General features: G+C 43.3%; 1 protein-coding gene across 2 annotated transcripts in view; it reads left to right on the top strand.

The window, feature by feature from the left end:
- The window catches only part of LOC146575290 (protein NLRC3-like), a 188,845-nt gene that overhangs the window by 97,585 nt on the left and 73,441 nt on the right, over positions 1 to 17,819 (top strand). The window contains exons 5-7 of one of the 2 annotated variants that reach the window (XM_085269938.1): positions 8,401 to 8,587; positions 8,717 to 10,517; positions 11,430 to 11,603. In XM_085269938.1, coding sequence (XP_085126064.1) covers positions 8,401 to 8,587; positions 8,717 to 10,517; positions 11,430 to 11,603 — 2,162 coding nt within the window. The remainder of the gene's footprint in view (positions 1 to 8,400; positions 8,588 to 8,716; positions 10,518 to 11,429; positions 11,604 to 17,819) is intronic. The other variant, XM_085269937.1, reaches the window with a different exon arrangement.

Here is a 17,819-nt window from a genome sequence, read left to right as displayed (position 1 = left end):
GCTTAAAAATGTTTGCTTTTGAATATTATTTGAAGAATTACCCACACACTCAGGCACTGTGGGCCTGTTTCCCTTTGCACAACCGAGTGTTGGAAACGGGCCTTTTCTCTTTAAACTCTGAGGGGCTGTAACTTTGGCTTCTATTGGCAGATTTGCATGATTGACCCTCTTTTTAAAATAGTTTTAGCCAAGAGAATCAAGCTAACATCACTGTTTTTACGTCAGCTCACGTCACACGAGCTGTTTCAAGAAAAGTCCTCCTGTCACACAGCAATGCCTACATCAATCACACCACTCTGCTTAAATAATAATAATAATGTTTAGTGAAGCAGGTGAAGCAAAGGGCTGCTTTTAATAGGCTGGGAGACCCAGGTGTGCTGCTTTAGCTGCTGAGCCTCTCATGCTAGCCTCCATCTATAAGCTGGGATCACAGGAGCACTGCAGTCCTGATAGATCAAGGATTGTTATTCATGCAGGTGACAAAAGTTTACATTCACAGAGTCATAGGATTGAGCCTGGTTTGAAAAGCAGCTGTTTAATGCAGCTGCTTAGAGTTCACACACAGTAGAAGAATCAGACTTGAGTCACATTTCAAACACTGGAAAAATACTCAGCAAGTAACAATGAAAACAGCACAGACTCAGTATATCCTGTTCAGTCCTGTGTTTGATGTGAATGTGCTGTTCAGAGAGGATCTCGTGTCCTCTTTTACAAAGCCTTTGTTTCATGATGTTTGTGTATAAATGAATGTAGGTGTGTTTCTAAGTGTGAAGGAGCCCTGGGAGAAAAGACTGAAGCTTGTGCCAAAGAACAAACAGGAAAGAAAGATCAGCATTAATGAAGACGAGCACAGAAGGAGCCCAAGCACGTGTTGCTTTTTCAGATTTCTCTAAAAGTGTGTGTTCATTTGTTCCATCCTTCACAACAAACAACAGCTGACAGACACACATGCACTCTGTGTCACTTCACAGGGGCTGGTGAAAGTGGACACAGTAAAGGGAGAGCTGGACCTGCTCTACACATCCTGCACTCTGTTAACAGACTTTATTCTGCAGCATCAACAGATAAAAATATATGAAGATATAGAAACGTTTAACATTGTGACTGTTCACATTAGTGAAGCTGTTACTTTGCTGCCAGGTGGGAAAAGAAGCCTAAAGCTGAGTCTGATTAAACATCTGCTGCACCAGAGAGTTTCATGGCCCTGCTTTATCCTGTGCTTGCTGACCACCTCGTCCTGAAACCTCTTCATCATCCTCACAGTTGTGTGAAGAAAGAGGGAAGCAGGTGGAAACCATCTGTGCTGCTGTGTTCACTTGTGTGTGTGCGTCTATGGTCATATCTAATGTGTACCTACAGACAAACACAAACACCTGGCATTGCACAAGAGTCTCTATGGAGCAACCTGCAGATGTCAGAGATGTGATTAGAGGGTAAAGTGGACTAGTGAGAGCATCTATGTTGTTGTTGTCTGCTGGGGGACAGCATCAGCTGCAGAGATGCATCAGGATCAGCAAACTAATCTGCAAGGCTGCAAGTGTCACTGAAGGAGTTTGAGTCAGTGAGGGACTCAAACTCACACAGCTGGTCAAGAAGGCTCAGCAGCTGCTGTATTTCCTGAGGAGGCTGAGGAAATTTGGTATGTTGGCCAAGATCCTCAGCAGGTTCTACAGCTGCACTGTGGAGAGCAGCCTGACAGCTGCATCACTGCATGGTACGGCAGCACTACTGCAAACCGCAAACGCCTGCAGAGAGTGATAACAACTGTGGAGAAGATCATCAGGACCCCGCTGCCCTCTCTGCAGAGCAGCTACCATCACAGAGTCCAGAGGAGAGACACACCTCTGCCCTCGAGACGAAGGTTCAGAAGTGTGAAATGTAGAACATCCAGACTCAACAACTCCATCTTCCCCACTGCTATCAGACTCCTGAACAGCTGACCGACCTCAAACTGCAGTTTGCACATCAGGTCACTTTGCACACTAAGTTCATTTTGCACATTAAACTCCATGTACATCCATGTACATCGACATCTGCAGACCACACGTGTCTTCAGTTACTTATTTGTACTTATTTGCAGTTATTTATCTTTTTATTTTATTTTTTTAAGTTATTTCTTATCCTTATTTTATCTTTTTATTTATTCTTATCTTGTTCTTTTAACCATTATCTAACTTGGCATTGTGCACGGTGTGTTTAGATTCAGTTTAAATTCAGGGACACGGAGCCCCTGTTGATCCTCTACCTAATCACACGAGCCACGGTGTGAGAACGGGTGTGGGTCTCAATCAGCCAAGGTTTTGGGTGAACCCATTGTGAGATCTAGCCCCACCCCATCATGTGATTTCCTGTGATCAAATGTCCCAGGATGTAAGTGGGCGTTAAGACGTCCATGTCCCTCTTCAAGCAACTTAAAGAAGTCCAGACGCTTTTCTTTCCAAGCTCCTTCAACAACATCATTCATAGAACAACTTCCAGCTTCTTTTGCTCGGCTACAGTTTGGATGGATTTGCAGATGCAACAAGACTAAAATGGTTAGGGTCAGGAGGTCAAAGGTCAGAGCTCCTGTGGGTCTGAGGGCGGCCTCACGCTGGAGAAGGATGAAGGAGTCTGACCTGAGCCAGTGTTGGACATGAACACATCAGCACTGCTGTCAGTGAGCCTAACGACAGCCGTTAGCATCATTTCAGTGTTTCAGTCATAAAAACACTTCCTGTCACTGTGGTGGTTACAGTGACATCATGCAGTTTGTGCTTTGACCTCCAGAGGGCGACAAATCAGCACAGACAGAGAGCGCCATTCAAACTTTGCTGCCATCAGGAATAATTCTTCAAATATAATCATCAGTGTTTGAGCAGTTATGATATCAGGGACAATCTAGACATGTGTGACAATACTGAACATGTCACATGACACACCTCAAACATCATGTGATCCACTCTCAGTCTGCACTTTCATTCATGACTTCAACAGGTTGAAATGAGCTTTGAAGAAACATCAGTGAAATAAATCTTTCATGGATTCATGTGAGCAGCAGATGAACTTTGTACCAACAACATCTTCAATAACAGAGTCTGAATGAAGCTCAGGTGTTGATGCTGCTCACTGATTGGACGCTTGCTTTCAGCTCTGCTCTCAGTCTTTACTGCACAGGTGAAGGTAGAAAGTGTGACTGGATCTATAGACTGGAAACAGAGAAACATGCTGAACATTTGAAGCTTTGCAGCAGAAATGTTCATGTTACAAATACAGCAGAGCTGATCTGGGATCAGTGTGTTCACACCTGCAGCTACAACAAGGTTTCATCAGAGCTGCTTTTCCACCATCCCTGGACTCGCACCAGTTTGCATACAGGGAGAACCGGTCAACCGAGGATGCGATCGCCACAGTGCTGCACACATTACTGAAGCACTTGGAACACAGGAACACCTATGCACGGCTCCTCTTTGTAGACTACAGCTCGGCTTTTAATACCATCCGGCCATACAAACTACGTCCCAAACTCCACCAACTGGGACTTAACTCCTCTCTGTGCAACTGGATTGTGGACTTCCTCACTAACCGTAGACAGAGTGTCAGAGTGGGTAAGAACACCTCTTCCACCCTTGTGGTCAACACCGGTGCCCCTCAGGGGTGTGTTCTGAGCCCTCTGCTATACACTCTCTTCACCCATGACTGTATTTCCTCCTGCGCGTCCAATCTCATTGTTAAGTTTGCAGATGACACTACAGTGCTCGGACTTATATCCAACAATGATGAGACAAACTATAGGACAGAGGTGCAACAACTAGAGTCATGGTGCCACGACAATAACTTGGTCTTAAACACCAAAAAGACCAAGGAGATCATTGTAGATTTCCGGAAGAGGGGTCATAACAACCATCTGCCTCTCTTCATTGGCAGTGAGGCGGTGGAGAGGGTGAGCAGTTTTAAATTCTTGGGGGTAACTGTGACCGAGGACCTGTCCTGGGGCAACCATATCACCTCAGTTGTACGGAAGGCCCAACAGCGCCTCTACTACCTGAGGAGACTGCGGAGCGCACACATTCCCAGATCTCTGATGTTGAACTTCTACAACTGTGCCATCAGCAGCGTTCTGACGTATGGATTTCTAGTGTGGTTCCCCAGCTGCACCAAGGCTGATCAGCAAGCACTCCAGCGGGTGGTGAAAGAAGCTGGCAGAATTATTGGAACAAGTCTGCCAGAGATCAGTAACATCTTCCCCACTCGCTGTCTGAGGAGGGTGCACAGTATCCTGCGGGACCAACATCACCCTGCGCGCCACCTTTTCCATCTGCTGCCCTCAGGGAGAAGGTACAGGTCTATACAGGCCAGAACATCCAGACTGGCCAACAGCCTGTATCCACAGGCTGTGAGGCTCCTGAACTCTCTGCCCCCCTCTCACGGACAATAACCATATCCAACTTCTTAATAGCAATGAACTGGTCTGCATTGGTGCATCATATCTTTATTCTCTTCCCCCTCTTTCTTAAATAGATAACTATCATATCTGATATCATATCTCACAGTACAATAATATTGAATGGGTTGCATTGTTGTATTTTGTCATGTTTCTCAGGTCTTTGTCTGAATTTCTACGAACATTATTGCTAAGGATTGTCTTATTGCATTGGAGTCACACTGGGTTAAATATGTACACTTGGGTTTTAAGGGGTATTTATTATTTTCTTCTTTTTTTTGGGTTGTATGGAAGCCCCAAACGCAATTTCATTGTTCTTGACAATGACAATAAATAAATAAATACTAACTACTAAATACTAAATGTCTCCACACGTCAGCATGTGAACTTTACTCTGACTCAGTCTGAGCAGTCAGACGGCATATTTTTAAAGTTAACACATCAGCACACACAGAGCTGAGCCCCTCCCACCTGTGCTGAGTTTCAGGTGGAGTCCCGCCTCCTTCCAGGAAGCAGCTCACCTGTGTGTCCGTGTTTAGTGTCCAGGTGTGGAGTGGAGCTTGTTGTTGGTGTGTGAAGAAACTGTAAGTTTGCTTTGTTTCCTCCTTTAACAGTTTGTCTTTAGGAACTTTACTGTTTGTTCAGCTCGTGTTTGATTTCTTCACACAACAAACTGTGTGTGTTTGTATTTCCGGTCTCTCCATTAAAGTCAGTGTGTAATGTTTCCTGGCTAACATCAGCTGTGTGCAGCTTAGTTCAGCACAAATCTGCCGCTCCATAGTTCACGGTAACGGACTCACAGCTGGACCAACGAGGCCGAGTGTGTCCGCCACTCTGAGCTACGTTCGTGTTTGTGTACTTGTAGTTTGTACTTTGAGTTCACTCAGAGCCCACAGAGGACGCAGCGTACGTGATGACGTCACAGCCCTTTACCTCCTTTACTGTCACTGTGATTAATATTTACACACGAGACACCTGCAGAGCTCTGACGCTGAGCTAGCACACAGCATGCTAACGCTAAGCTAAAGCTAGGCTAGCCAAGAACCCAGAGTGAGGTTAAAGCTGAGTAAACACTGACCCCAGACCAGCACCGTGATAAAGTGAGCTGCTGCTGCTGAACTTGAACAGGTAACAAAGTGATGAGCAGTCAGGCTGCAGGTTTCTACCTGTTCATGTTTCTACAGTAGAATCACTTTGAAGTGTCTTTGTGCTGTTTCATCTTTGATTTGTGTTCATAAACACTCAGAGAAACATCACGTGACCTCATCAGGATCTGTGTTGGTGTGTGGGGCTGTACCTCAGCTTTATGTTGTTACATGCTCATTTGTTCATTTCACACAGTAACATCAAAGTAATGTTATGAGGAGTAATGAAGTAACGTACTCCATTACTTTTAATCAAAGTGTTCTGTGTAATATGTGTAATAATGACTGTTTTGAGTAATGACCAACACTGATCACAACAAAGAGGAAATGCCTCCAACATGCACAAACATTTGAGCCACAACATGCAGTTAATGTGCACAAATGTCTTTGATATGCTGCTCAGTGATGGTGGTGACTGTCAGAGCAGAGCTACTGAGAATCAATAAGTAATATCAATGATGGGATCAGAATCACTAAATTCTTCTCATCCCTGTCAGTATCATACATGTGCTGTATAATGTGATAAATGTAGAGGTGCTGGCTGTTCTCTCACTCTGCTGTTTAGCTGTAAAGGACGCCTCCCTGCCTTTGTCTCATTCATGACCTTTAATAGTCTCTTCTAACATGCAGAGATCTGTATGATCTGTTTCATAGAGTCTAACCAGCCTGTACAGGTAACAACAACAGTCACTGCATCACTGACACACAAACGTCATCTCTGTCAATAACAACATTCATACATGGAATAAAAACACATCAGTGGATCATTGCTGGAGCTGATGTTTGTGCTCCTGGTGCAAAGGCTCTCAGTTTCCTCCTTGAAATAACATCAGTGGTGGGTCAGCGACATGCTTTCTTTCCCTCTCAGGTTTAAATATCTGGGACTCTCCACCGTTTGGTTTTAGAGCTGAAGAAGCTTCTCAGATGAAACGTCTTCCAGAAACTTAAAGACGTCTCTTTTCTCTCCAAGCTCCTTAGATCACATGACCTGGATGACTGAACCTACAGATATATTGACCTGGTTTCATGGTCACATGACAGGTCATAGGTCAGCGACTGTAACTCAGTTCCTCCTGTTAATGTGAACTCACTGAGTGTTTGTGGTTTACCTCTCAGACTGACTGAAGACGATGATGGAGGAAGAGGAGGACAGAGCAGAGTCTGCAGGGTCCAGCTGTCCGTCTGTGAGGAGTGACTGGTCCAAAGGTCATAATCCAGAGTTCAGTGGTGAACCTGGAGCAACGAGGTCAGAGAGCTGAACTCACTGAGTAACAGAAATAATTCTGCACTGACATTATAATCAGTGTTGACTCTGGTTGATTGTCTGACTGTGTTTGTGAGCTGAGAGGAAATGAAAATGAGTTTGTAACAAAAATCAGTTTTGTCCAGTTTTCCTGTAAAAAGCTGAACTCTAATCTAAGAGGATGTTACTGACAGGAAACAGCTGCATTATCTGCAGTCTGTGTGATCACAGCTGCTTCAATCATGTTTGTGTCTGCAGAGGTCAGAGGTCACAGTCTGCAGGGTCCAGCTGTCCGTCTGTGAGGAGTGACCGGTCCAAACGTCGAAATCCAGACTTCAGTGGTGAACCTGGAGCAACGAGGTCAGAGAGCTGTGATGACTCCTTTACATGTTTGTGTTTCCTGGATAAATATGACCTGAAACATCCTCAGATTGTTACAAAGATTCATTAAAAAGAAAACAATGAAAGAGAAAAGATCCAAATGTTCGACTTGGTCATTTGCTGTTTGAGGACAGTGATGCTCATATCTGTGGGGAAAGTGTGACCTGAGTGGGTTCATGTTTGTCTTTAAAGAACAGAGCTGCTCTGATTCTCTTTGTGTCTGATCTGTTAAACAGTCTGAGAGGTCACACAGAGACCCAGCAGCTAAAGCCTGGATCATACTGGCTGCTGTTACTCCATCAGGACAACACTGAACCACAGTGGTGTGGATGTAGTGGATAAATCCCACCATACTGATGCTCAGAGTTAACCACAGGGAACAAAACCAGATGTTACCTTCAGATTGTGACCTTTGGAGTGGACGATGCAGATTTCAATAGAGAATAAATGTTGTTGTTTTTCAGCTGTGAAGAAAGAATCTAATTTTCTGAACTTAAGAATTTATGATGCTGGAAACAACATGGAGACTATAACACAACATTTCCACTGTGTTCATAGAATGAATGTAAAACTGTCAGACATTCATTAAATATGCAAAATGTCTACAGAAGCATCAGAGGGTCAGACGTGAAGCACTCAGTGATTTTGATCAAATGACTCATCAGTTATTGATCTGTACTACACTGATCTACCACGTTAGTAAAGCTGGTGTTCTGGTGGTGGAGGGAGACTCGGATCATGTTCTGGTTTTGGAGCAGTGATCTGCTGATGGTTCAGTTTGATGAGCTTCTTCAAAATCATCCCTGACATCACCACTGAAAGGACGTCCATGAAAACAGACTGAAAATTACTGATATGTTCACAATCTGAGAGTTTAAAACTTGACAGACTTGATTCAGATGAAGTTATTTGAGCAGAAACTCCTGGATCTTTATCCTGTGTGGATCTAATCCTTCATGGTTCCTCCACAGAGTGGACCAGCAGAGCTCAGAGGTTCCCAGTGGTCAGTCTGCCCAGCAGCATCAAACACAGCTGGACTCCATATTTATGGTCTGTACATGTACAACAACTACTGTTACATCTGTTCTGTTCACAGTCATCTCCATGCTGCTCTTTGTAGACCAGTGGATCGTCAGTGTGTCCAACATGGATCTGATGTTTGGCTCCATGATTTCAGTCTGATTGGCTCATTCATAAATATTCTGTTCCAGCTGCTGGAGGACAACATCATCACTTTTGTGAAGAACGAGCTGAAGAAGATCCAGAAGGTTCTGAGTCCAGATTACCCAGAATGCTTAGAGAGTCAGAGGAGCAGCAGCAGAGAGGCGTTTGTGAAGATCACAGTGGACTTCCTGAGGAGAATGAAGCAGGAGGAGCTGGCTGACCGTCTGCAGAGCAGTAAGAGGATTTATCTAAAGATTTAAGCTGCTGGATAAATGAGACATTTTCCAGAGATGGAAGATGGAGCAACATGTTTTAAAGATTAGTTCTTTTTGGAATTGAGTGTTTATTTTTCTTCTCATTCAGAGCTTCAAGCTCCAGTTTGTCATCGTAACCTTAAATCCACCCTGAAGAAGAAGTTCCAGTGTGTGTTTGAGGGCATCGCTAAAGCAGGAAACCCAACCCTCCTGAATCAGATCTACACAGAGCTCTACATCACAGAGGGAGGGACTGCAGAGGTCAATGATGAACATGAGGTCAGACAGATTGAAACAGCATCCAGGAAACCAGACAGACCAGAAACAACCATCAGACAAGAAGACATCTTTAAAGCCTCACCTGGAAGAGATGAACCAATCAGAACAGTGCTGACAAAGGGAGTGGCTGGCATTGGGAAAACAGTCTTAACACAGAAATACAGCCTGGACTGGGCTGAAGACAAAGCCAACCAGGACATCCAGTTCATATTTCCATTCACTTTCAGAGAGCTGAATGTGCTGAAAGAGGAAAAGTTCAGCTTGGTGGGACTTGTTCATCACTTCTTTACTGAAACCAAAGAAGCAGGAATCTGCAGCTTTGAAGACTTCCAGGTTGTGTTCATCTTTGATGGTCTGGATGAGTGTCGACTTCCTCTGGACTTCCACAAAACTACAATCCTAACTGACCCTAGAAAGTCCACCTCAGTGGATGTGCTGCTGATAAACCTCATCAGGGGGAAACTGCTTCCCTCTGCTCGCCTCTGGATAACCACACGACCTGCAGCAGCCAATCAGATCCCTCCTGACTGTGTCGGCATGGTGACAGAGGTCAGAGGGTTCACTAACCCACAGAAGGAGGAGTACTTCAGGAAGAGATTCAGAGATGAGGAGCAGGCCAGCAGGATCATCTCCCACATCAAGACATCACGAAGCCTCCACATCATGTGTCACATCCCAGTCTTCTGCTGGATCACTGCTACAGTTCTGGAGGATGTGCTGGAAACCAGAGAGGGAGGACAGCTGCCCAAGACCCTGACTGAGATGTACATCCACTTCCTGGTGGTTCAGGCCAAAGTGAAGAAGGTCAAGTATGATGGAGGAGCTGAGACAGATCCACACTGGAGTCCAGAGAGCAGGAAGATGATGGAGTCTCTGGGAAAACTGGCTTTTGATCAGCTGCAGAAAGGAAACCTGATCTTCTATGAATCAGACCTGACAGAGTGTGGCATCGATATCAGAGCAGCCTCAGTGTACTCAGGAGTGTTCACACAGATCTTTAAAGAGGAGAGAGGACTGTACCAGGACAAGGTGTTCTGCTTCATCCATCTGAGTGTTCAGGAGTTTCTGGCTGCTCTTCATGTCCATCTGACCTTCATCAACTCTGGACTCAATCTGCTGGAACAACAACAAACAACCTCTACATGGTCTAAACTATTTAACAAACTAAAACTTCAATCTCTCCACCAGAGTGCTGTGAACAAGGCCTTACAGAGTCCAAATGGACACCTGGACTTGTTCCTCCGCTTCCTCCTGGGTCTTTCACTGCAGACCAATCAGACTCTCCTACGAGGTCTGCTGACACAGACACGAAGTAGCTCACAGACCAATCAGGAAACAGTCCAGTACATCAAGAAGAAGCTCAGTGAGAATCTGTCTGCAGAGAAAAGCATCAATCTGATCCACTGTCTGAATGAACTGGATGATCGTTCTCTAGTGGAGGAGATCCAACAGTCCCTGAGATCAGGAAGTCTCTCCACAGGTAAACTGTCTCCTGCTCAGTGGTCAGCTCTGGTCTTCATCTTACTGTCATCAGAAGAAGATCTGGATGTGTTTGACCTGAAGAAATACTCTGCTTCAGAGGAGGCTCTTCTGAGGCTGCTGCCAGTGGTCAAAGCCTCCAACAAGGCTCTGTGAGTAAATCTGTGATCATGTTTATTTTTAAAATGTTGATTAAAAGTGGTCATAGATTTCTTCCATGACAGATCCATGTCCTAAAACCATGAGACAGCGTAGTTGTATAGTATAAAAGAAAAAAGGAGAACTTTTGACCACAATATTGTAACTTGAATGAACTTTTGATACAGCCTTTAAACATAAAATTTATGAACAGAATCGGTGACAAAGGGCAGCCCTGGTGGAGCCCATCACCCACCGAACTTATTACTATCCAACGTATTGCCGGCTATGCCAACCAAGCTCTTGCAATGGTTGTAAAAGGATCGAATGGCCATAAAATGTTTCTCAGTTTTATTATTTTCAGTCACATCTGTTTTTGATTATTAACTGAATATTTTAAAATTCAGGCTTTTTATGTTATACAAAACATCATATTTTCTTATGATGTCTTGTATTGATTCTGAAGGAATAGTTTTCATCAGTATCGCAGATACCAGCCTGAATTTTACTTTGTATTGGATCAGAAAGGAAATCAGTGGCATCACACATCACTTACAGCAACTTCAGTACCACTCCATTTTAATAAACTGGGGGAGGTGCACCAAGATTCAGTATGAGATAAAGAATTATTTTTAACTGTAAGGTTGGAGAAATCTGTTGTTGGAAATTGGAAGAACAGGTCATCTTAAAAATCACTGCATTGTAGTTTTATTCAGGCCCCTTCAATCTGTGATCGCTGTTGCTTTGCATTGTAAATGCTACTATTACAAAAGTCACAAATATTAATGTATGTGTGTGTTGTTGGGTAATAAACCAAAAGAACAGAATCTACCAGCACCTCACTGATTTCTGCTTAAAAACAATAAAAAAGCAATAAAGCTCTGATTTGTTTGGTTGATCTTGTCTCCCTTCCACCTTGATTTCAGACTGAGTGGCTGTAACCTGTCAGACAGAAGCTGTGAAGCTCTGTCCTCAGTCCTGAGCTCCCAGTCCTCCCGTCTGACAGAGCTGGACCTGGGTAACAACAACCTGCAGGATTCAGGAGTGAAGCTTCTGTCTGCTGGGATGAAGAGTCAATACTGCAAACTGGAAACGCTGAGGTCAGATCAAGCAATATCAATTTTTTTTCATCAATTAACATCATTTAATCAATTTCATTTGGAAAAAATTAACAGTGTTTATGTTTTGTTTTTTTAATGAATCCATCCAAATCACACTAAACTGCCACATTTGTCTTTTGTAACATGAGGCAATAAGGATTCCAGCATGTCCTGAAACAGTGTTGAAATATTGTAAATGTAGTAGCTCCTCATGGCACCATGAATATACTTTAACACAAGTGTTTCATGTCTTCTTGTCATCCTTTCTTCAGACTGAGTGGCTGTAACCTGTCAGACAGAAGCTGTGAAGCTCTGTCCTCAGTCCTGAGCTCCCAGTCCTCCCGTCTGACAGAGCTGGACCTGGGTAACAACAACCTGCAGGATTCAGGACTGAAGCTTCTATTTTCTGCAGTGGAGAGTCCAAAGTGTACAATTCTCAGGTCAGGATTCAGTCTTTTCTGATGATGATTTAAAACCTGAGTCAGGTCGATAAATGGCTTACTCATTTACAACAGACATGATTTGTCAAATCACCTTATATCTAACCCAAAGGTCCTGTGTTTTACTACTTTGATTTTTTAGTAAAACACAGGACCTCTTAATATTTATCTAAGAGACCATATATAATTTTTTTCCCTGGATCATGTGTGTACCCTCCTGGTTGGAGCTCCAGCAGCCTGTATCAGTGAATGGGACTTTAAATGAAATTGCTGCCCCTGTCAGGAAGAGGTCTGAGTGACACACAAAACAGAAAATATGAGCACTGCATGTGTCTGAGGCTACTCAGATACAGACCTGAATGAGACACTAACTTTGTCTCTGAGAGATAACTTTTATTATTAAATACACTTCATTTCTCATCTGTGTAGAGAATGTAGAGTTTGACATGCTAATATTACAAAATGAAAAATCACACTGAGTCACAAAGAAATTGTTTTGGAGTATTTATGGTTCAGCTGATGAAATTGTTCAAACAAACCAGTAATTTACACCGAAACAGCACAAGTGAAACTTTTTCGAGGGACTTACACTAAGCTTGTCCTGGTACACCTGTAGAGCCCAGCTTCTATGGACCATGAGCTTAAGTTCTGTGCTGCTCTGATTTATTGCCTGTGCTGTCTTTCAGTTCAGCTTTGTCGAGTCTCTGGTAGGATTTCTTTTACATGACCTGTGTAAAAACAAAACAGGAAACACATTAAGCTGAAGTAAGATGCACAATTTGAAAAATGGGGCACAAAAAATGTTGCTGCTTTCTGGAAAGTGCGTCTAAGAAGACCCAATGGAGAAAGTGAAGAGAAAAATCAAAGATTAAGAAGAAGAAAATGGCAGAGGCAGTTTCTCTTGGACTGCCTGCAGATGGGGTGAGACTCTAGAAACAGGGATGATTGGAGAAAATGCAAAGAGGCCATAGGATAAACCAGGAGATGAATACTCTGGTGTTCTGGGGATAGTGGGAGTGAGAGGGAGAGATGCCAGTAAATGATTTCAAGGATAAATTTGAGAGAATCAGAGCTAAGAAACCAAAGCAAGTGGGGAACTACAAACATATGGACAGACTCATAATTAGGCCAAAGACACATTAAAGCAATTATTACAGGTTTAGAAACAGGGATGGATATGAAGGAGCTTAGCATGAATTTGCATTGAGGAAAGAATAGCAACGAGCATCAGAGGAAACAGTTAGGAAAACTAAAAGGATGTACTGGCAGGAATACTGCAGTACTTTAGGAAGAACTACCGTATTTCCCAGACTACAGAGCGCACCTGAATATTAGCCGCACAAGCTAAAATCAGGGGAAAATCCTGTTTTGTACATACATTAGCCGCACCTGACTAAAAGCCGCAGGTGTTTCAATGTTGACTTATCATATGTAAGAGAATATGCACAAAGCGAATTGTCAGGAAAGAGATGGCTGTTTGGAGACACACCCCTTTTATTAATATTTTGAAAAACAAGTTATGGGTACATATTTGCATAACTTTTTAGGTATATGTACAAGTAGCGGTAATTACAAGTACAAAACATGTACTGTGCTTCATAAATGAGTAACAAATGTAGTACATAACAATAACCTACAGCACACCAGAACAATTGATTCGGACTACCTTTTAGGCTCAGGTGCAGTGACACGGCTTTAACAAGAAGAAAAGTCAGTCATTCACCACCATCTTCCTGCGCACTAAAACCACCAAAGTCCTCTCCTCCAGTGTCGGAAACAAACAGGCTCAGGGTGGCTTCGTCATCCACTCTCAGCTTCTTTCTTTCGTTGTCACTTTCAAAACCAAAGAAATCCTCGTTGTCAGTGTCAGAGTCGAACACCCTCAGAAGGGCCGTGGCGGTGTCCTCCTCTCCATCATGCAGCATTCAGCCCTTCGAAATCTGTTGGTGATCGTGGATGTTTTCACACTTTTCCACGCTGTCAGAATCCAATGGTGGAGTTGGGCATAACTTGCTTTTTGCAAGTTTATCGCCGCTCATCATCCAGGCCTCCAGCTGAACGGGTAGCGCTACTTTGAAGTTTGTTTTTCGCGCTACTTCGTACAGCACTACGTTGCCTGACGGATGGACATGTGACCAACATACCACTCTTGAACCCCGATCCTTCCGCCAGGCAACGTAGTGCCGTACAACAGCGGAACAAACAAAACAAATCCGCTCATGGACAATCCATAGAAAAGCCGCACCTGACTAAAAGCCGCAGGGCTCAAAGCTTGTGCAAAAAGTAGCGGCTTATAGCCCGACAATTACGGTACACCAGTTCAGAATGTGTGGAGTACAGTTAAGAACATGAATGCAGACAGGAAACAACAGCAGCTGTTGTAAAGTAAATTCAAACTCCTTCATTAAATGCAGCTGGTTGAGTTGAAAACAATGGAGAATGATTGTGTTACGTTGTTTATTCTCTATAGAAATGGAGCAGGAGTGCATGCAGAGCTGGACGTGGGCTGTATATACATGCGTGTATCTGTTTTGTCTGTGAGCAGAGAAAACAAAGCGCTGGAAATGTCATATTGAAATGTTAAATCAGGAAAATCCTGGAGAAGAGGATAGTTCTAATGTTCAGTTTGTAATGTTGAATTCAACACAGCTCTTAAATGCATAAAAATGACTTCACCTGACGTCAGACTGAACAATCGGATTAGCTACTGATATTGATTTAACCCGTTTAGACCTACCATAGAACCAAGTCCGCCAGAGCTTATATTATATTTTTACATGCTGTAGAGCCATTTTTGGGAGCATTTCAAGTTGCTATACATCAATACAACCATTACAGCCTAAATTTTAATAATATGTATGTATTAAGTGCATAGTAATTACATAAATTGCAAAAAAGTGCAATAAACTACAAAAAAATTGAAAATCGTTTTTGTTTTTTTAACATATATTTCTAGTTAGAGAAATTTAAGAGGCTTATCCCTCAAAACTGTAAATACAAAAAAGTTGCACAAAATAGTTTCCCACCTCAGGAAATTTATTTTGAGTGCCTTCATAGTTTTATTTTTGAAATACACCAATTTTTATATACTGCAGGAAAAACGAAAATAAATATTATACTGCAAATTTGCAAAATAACAGCATATGCATCAAAATAAACTATTTCCAGCAGAGCAATATGAGTCCTAAGCATATGTGGAAGGAAACTGTAACCTAGGACAAGCTGATGGCATAAGATGTAAATACAACTCCTCAGGTTTCATATGCAAAAAAAATTATTGCGCTAGCTCACGTGATTACAGTGCTACCGGGATTTAAAAATAGTTGCGCAAAACGGAGTGTGCCCACTCTGACCAGTTTTAAAGGGTTAAAGCAAGAAAATATGGTATTAGCATTAGATGCCAATTCCTATTAACCTTAAATTAGCATTACCTGCTAATGGCAGTCTACTTAGCATTAACTCCTCACTAATGTAATGCTAATCCACATCAAATTATCTTTAGCTTTAGCATTAGCTGCTAGCTTCAGCCTACCTAGCACTAGCTGCTCACATTGTTAAAAGGGAAGAGAAAACGATATTAGCATTAGCTTGTAATAATTATTCACCCCTAATTAGAATTAGCCACTAATGGCAGCATACTTAGCATTAACTCCTCACATCGTTATAATGCAAATGATGCTAACTTGCATTAAATTAGACTGCTGTTATTAGCTAATGCTATTTAGCAGTAGCTGCTCACATTGCTATAAAGCAAAGGAAAACGATATGAGCATTAGGTTCTAATGCGTATTTGCCTTAAATTAGACGTAGGTGGGCAGCACGGTGGCACGATGGTTAGCACTGTTGCCGCACAGCAAGAAGGTCCTGAGTTCAATTCCACCATCAGGCCGGGGTCTTTCTGTGTGGAGTTTGCATGTTCTCCCCGTGTTTGCGTGGGTTCCCTCCGGGTACTCCGGCTTCCTCCCACCGTCCAAAGACATGCAGCTTGTGGGGATAGGTTAATTGGATAATCCAAATTGCCACTAGGTGTGAATGTGCGAGTGAATGTGAGTGTGAATGGTTGTCTGTCCCTGTGTGTTAGCCCTGCGACAGACTGGCGACCTGTCCAGGGTGTACCCCGCCTTTCGCCCTATGACAGCTGGGATAGGCTCCAGCGCCCCCCGCGACCCTGAAAAGGATAAGCGGAAGCGAATGGATGGATGGATGGATAGACGTAGGTGCTAATGGTGAACTACTTAGCATTAGCAGCTCATATGTTGTAATGCTAGGGAAAAGAGTGTTAGCATTAGCCGTTCACAATGTTATAAAGTTAAGGGAAATAGTGTTAGCATTAGCTACTCACATTGTTAAAAAGTGTTAGCATTAGTGCATAATGCTAATTCACATCAAATTAGCATTAGTTAATAACGGCAGCCTATTTAGCATTAGCAGATAATGTTGACCTTGGCCCACTGGAAAAGTTCAGAACTAAAGATTTAGGAGTGTTTCTCGATAGCTCTTTCTCGTTTGAGAAACAAATAAATTCTGTTATTAAAACCAGCTGTAAGGCGAAGCTCTCAATTTACCGGTCGATCTACGTCCCTACCCTCACCTATGGCCACGAGCTGTGGGTAGTGACCGAAAGAACGAGATCGCGGATACAAGCGGCGGAAATGAGCTTCCTCCGAAGGGTGGCTGGCCTCTCCCTTAGAGATAGGGTGAGAAGTTCGGCCATCCGGGAGGGGCTTAGAGTAGAGCAGCTGCTGCTCCACATCGAAAGGAGCCAGCTGAGGTGGTTCGGGCATCTGGCAAGGATGCCCCCTGGGCGCCTCCTGGGCGAGGTGTTCCAGGCATGTCCCACCGGGAGGAGGCCCCGGGGCAGACCCAGGACACGCTGGAGAGATTATATCTCTCGGCTGGCCTGGGAACGCCTTGGTATTCCCCCGGACAAGCTGGAGGAGGTGGCTGGGGAGAGGGAGGTCTGGACCTCTTTGCTTAGGCTGCTACCCCCGCGACCCGACCTCGGATAAGCGGATGAAGATGGATGGATGGATGGATGTAAGGTTTATATTGTTGATTGTCATTTATGCTTAGAAATATTTACTCATATATGCTTAGAGTTGTATAATCGATTGCATGATGATAGAGGTTTGATCCTCAGTAGTCTGTAAAGACTCTGTGTGCCTTCCAGAGTGCTCTGGCATGCACACACCACTTGGGGCCATGAGAGAGGTCGTACCCTCTCTTACTGATTTATGGTGTAGGACAGGGGTCTCAAACTCAATTTAGCTGGGGGCCGCTGCAGGCAGAGTCTGGGTGAGGCTGGGCCGCATTAGGTTTTCCACAGGAAAGGCATGGTTAAAAAATTCCAATCTTCTCAAATCTCTTTATTTTTATTTTTTAACACAAAATATGAAAAATGAATAAACAAATTAAGAATTAATAAGAAAAAAAATCAATCTGTAATACATAAATAAAACAATAATAAGATATTTTTAGTCAGTGAACTTGTGTGTTTCTTTCAGTCTTCTATATCTGCTGTATTTAGATTGAAATGTCTGTATTAACAGTTCTATAACCTTCTTCTGAACATGAATGGAACACTGTAGAAAATGAACTGTTCTTCTGAACATGGCTTCTCTTGCCTACTCCTTGCTGCTAGAGACCTGGCAGCGTTTCCTCTCACATAGCCGAGCCAGATTTGGCCTGAGGGAGGAAGCAGTTGCGACCCTCAGTATGTCTTGAAGATGATCATCCGTAAGTCTGGACCTGTACTTGGACTTATTGAAGTTCAAAG

Source organism: Mchenga conophoros, linkage group LG4, assembly GCF_057382185.1.
Source record: "Mchenga conophoros isolate Kocher_MC1m ecotype Shallow Benthic linkage group LG4, M_conophoros_male_GT1.1, whole genome shotgun sequence".
NCBI lineage: Eukaryota > Metazoa > Chordata > Actinopteri > Cichliformes > Cichlidae > Mchenga > Mchenga conophoros.
This window is presented reverse-complemented; position numbering and strand designations above follow the sequence as displayed.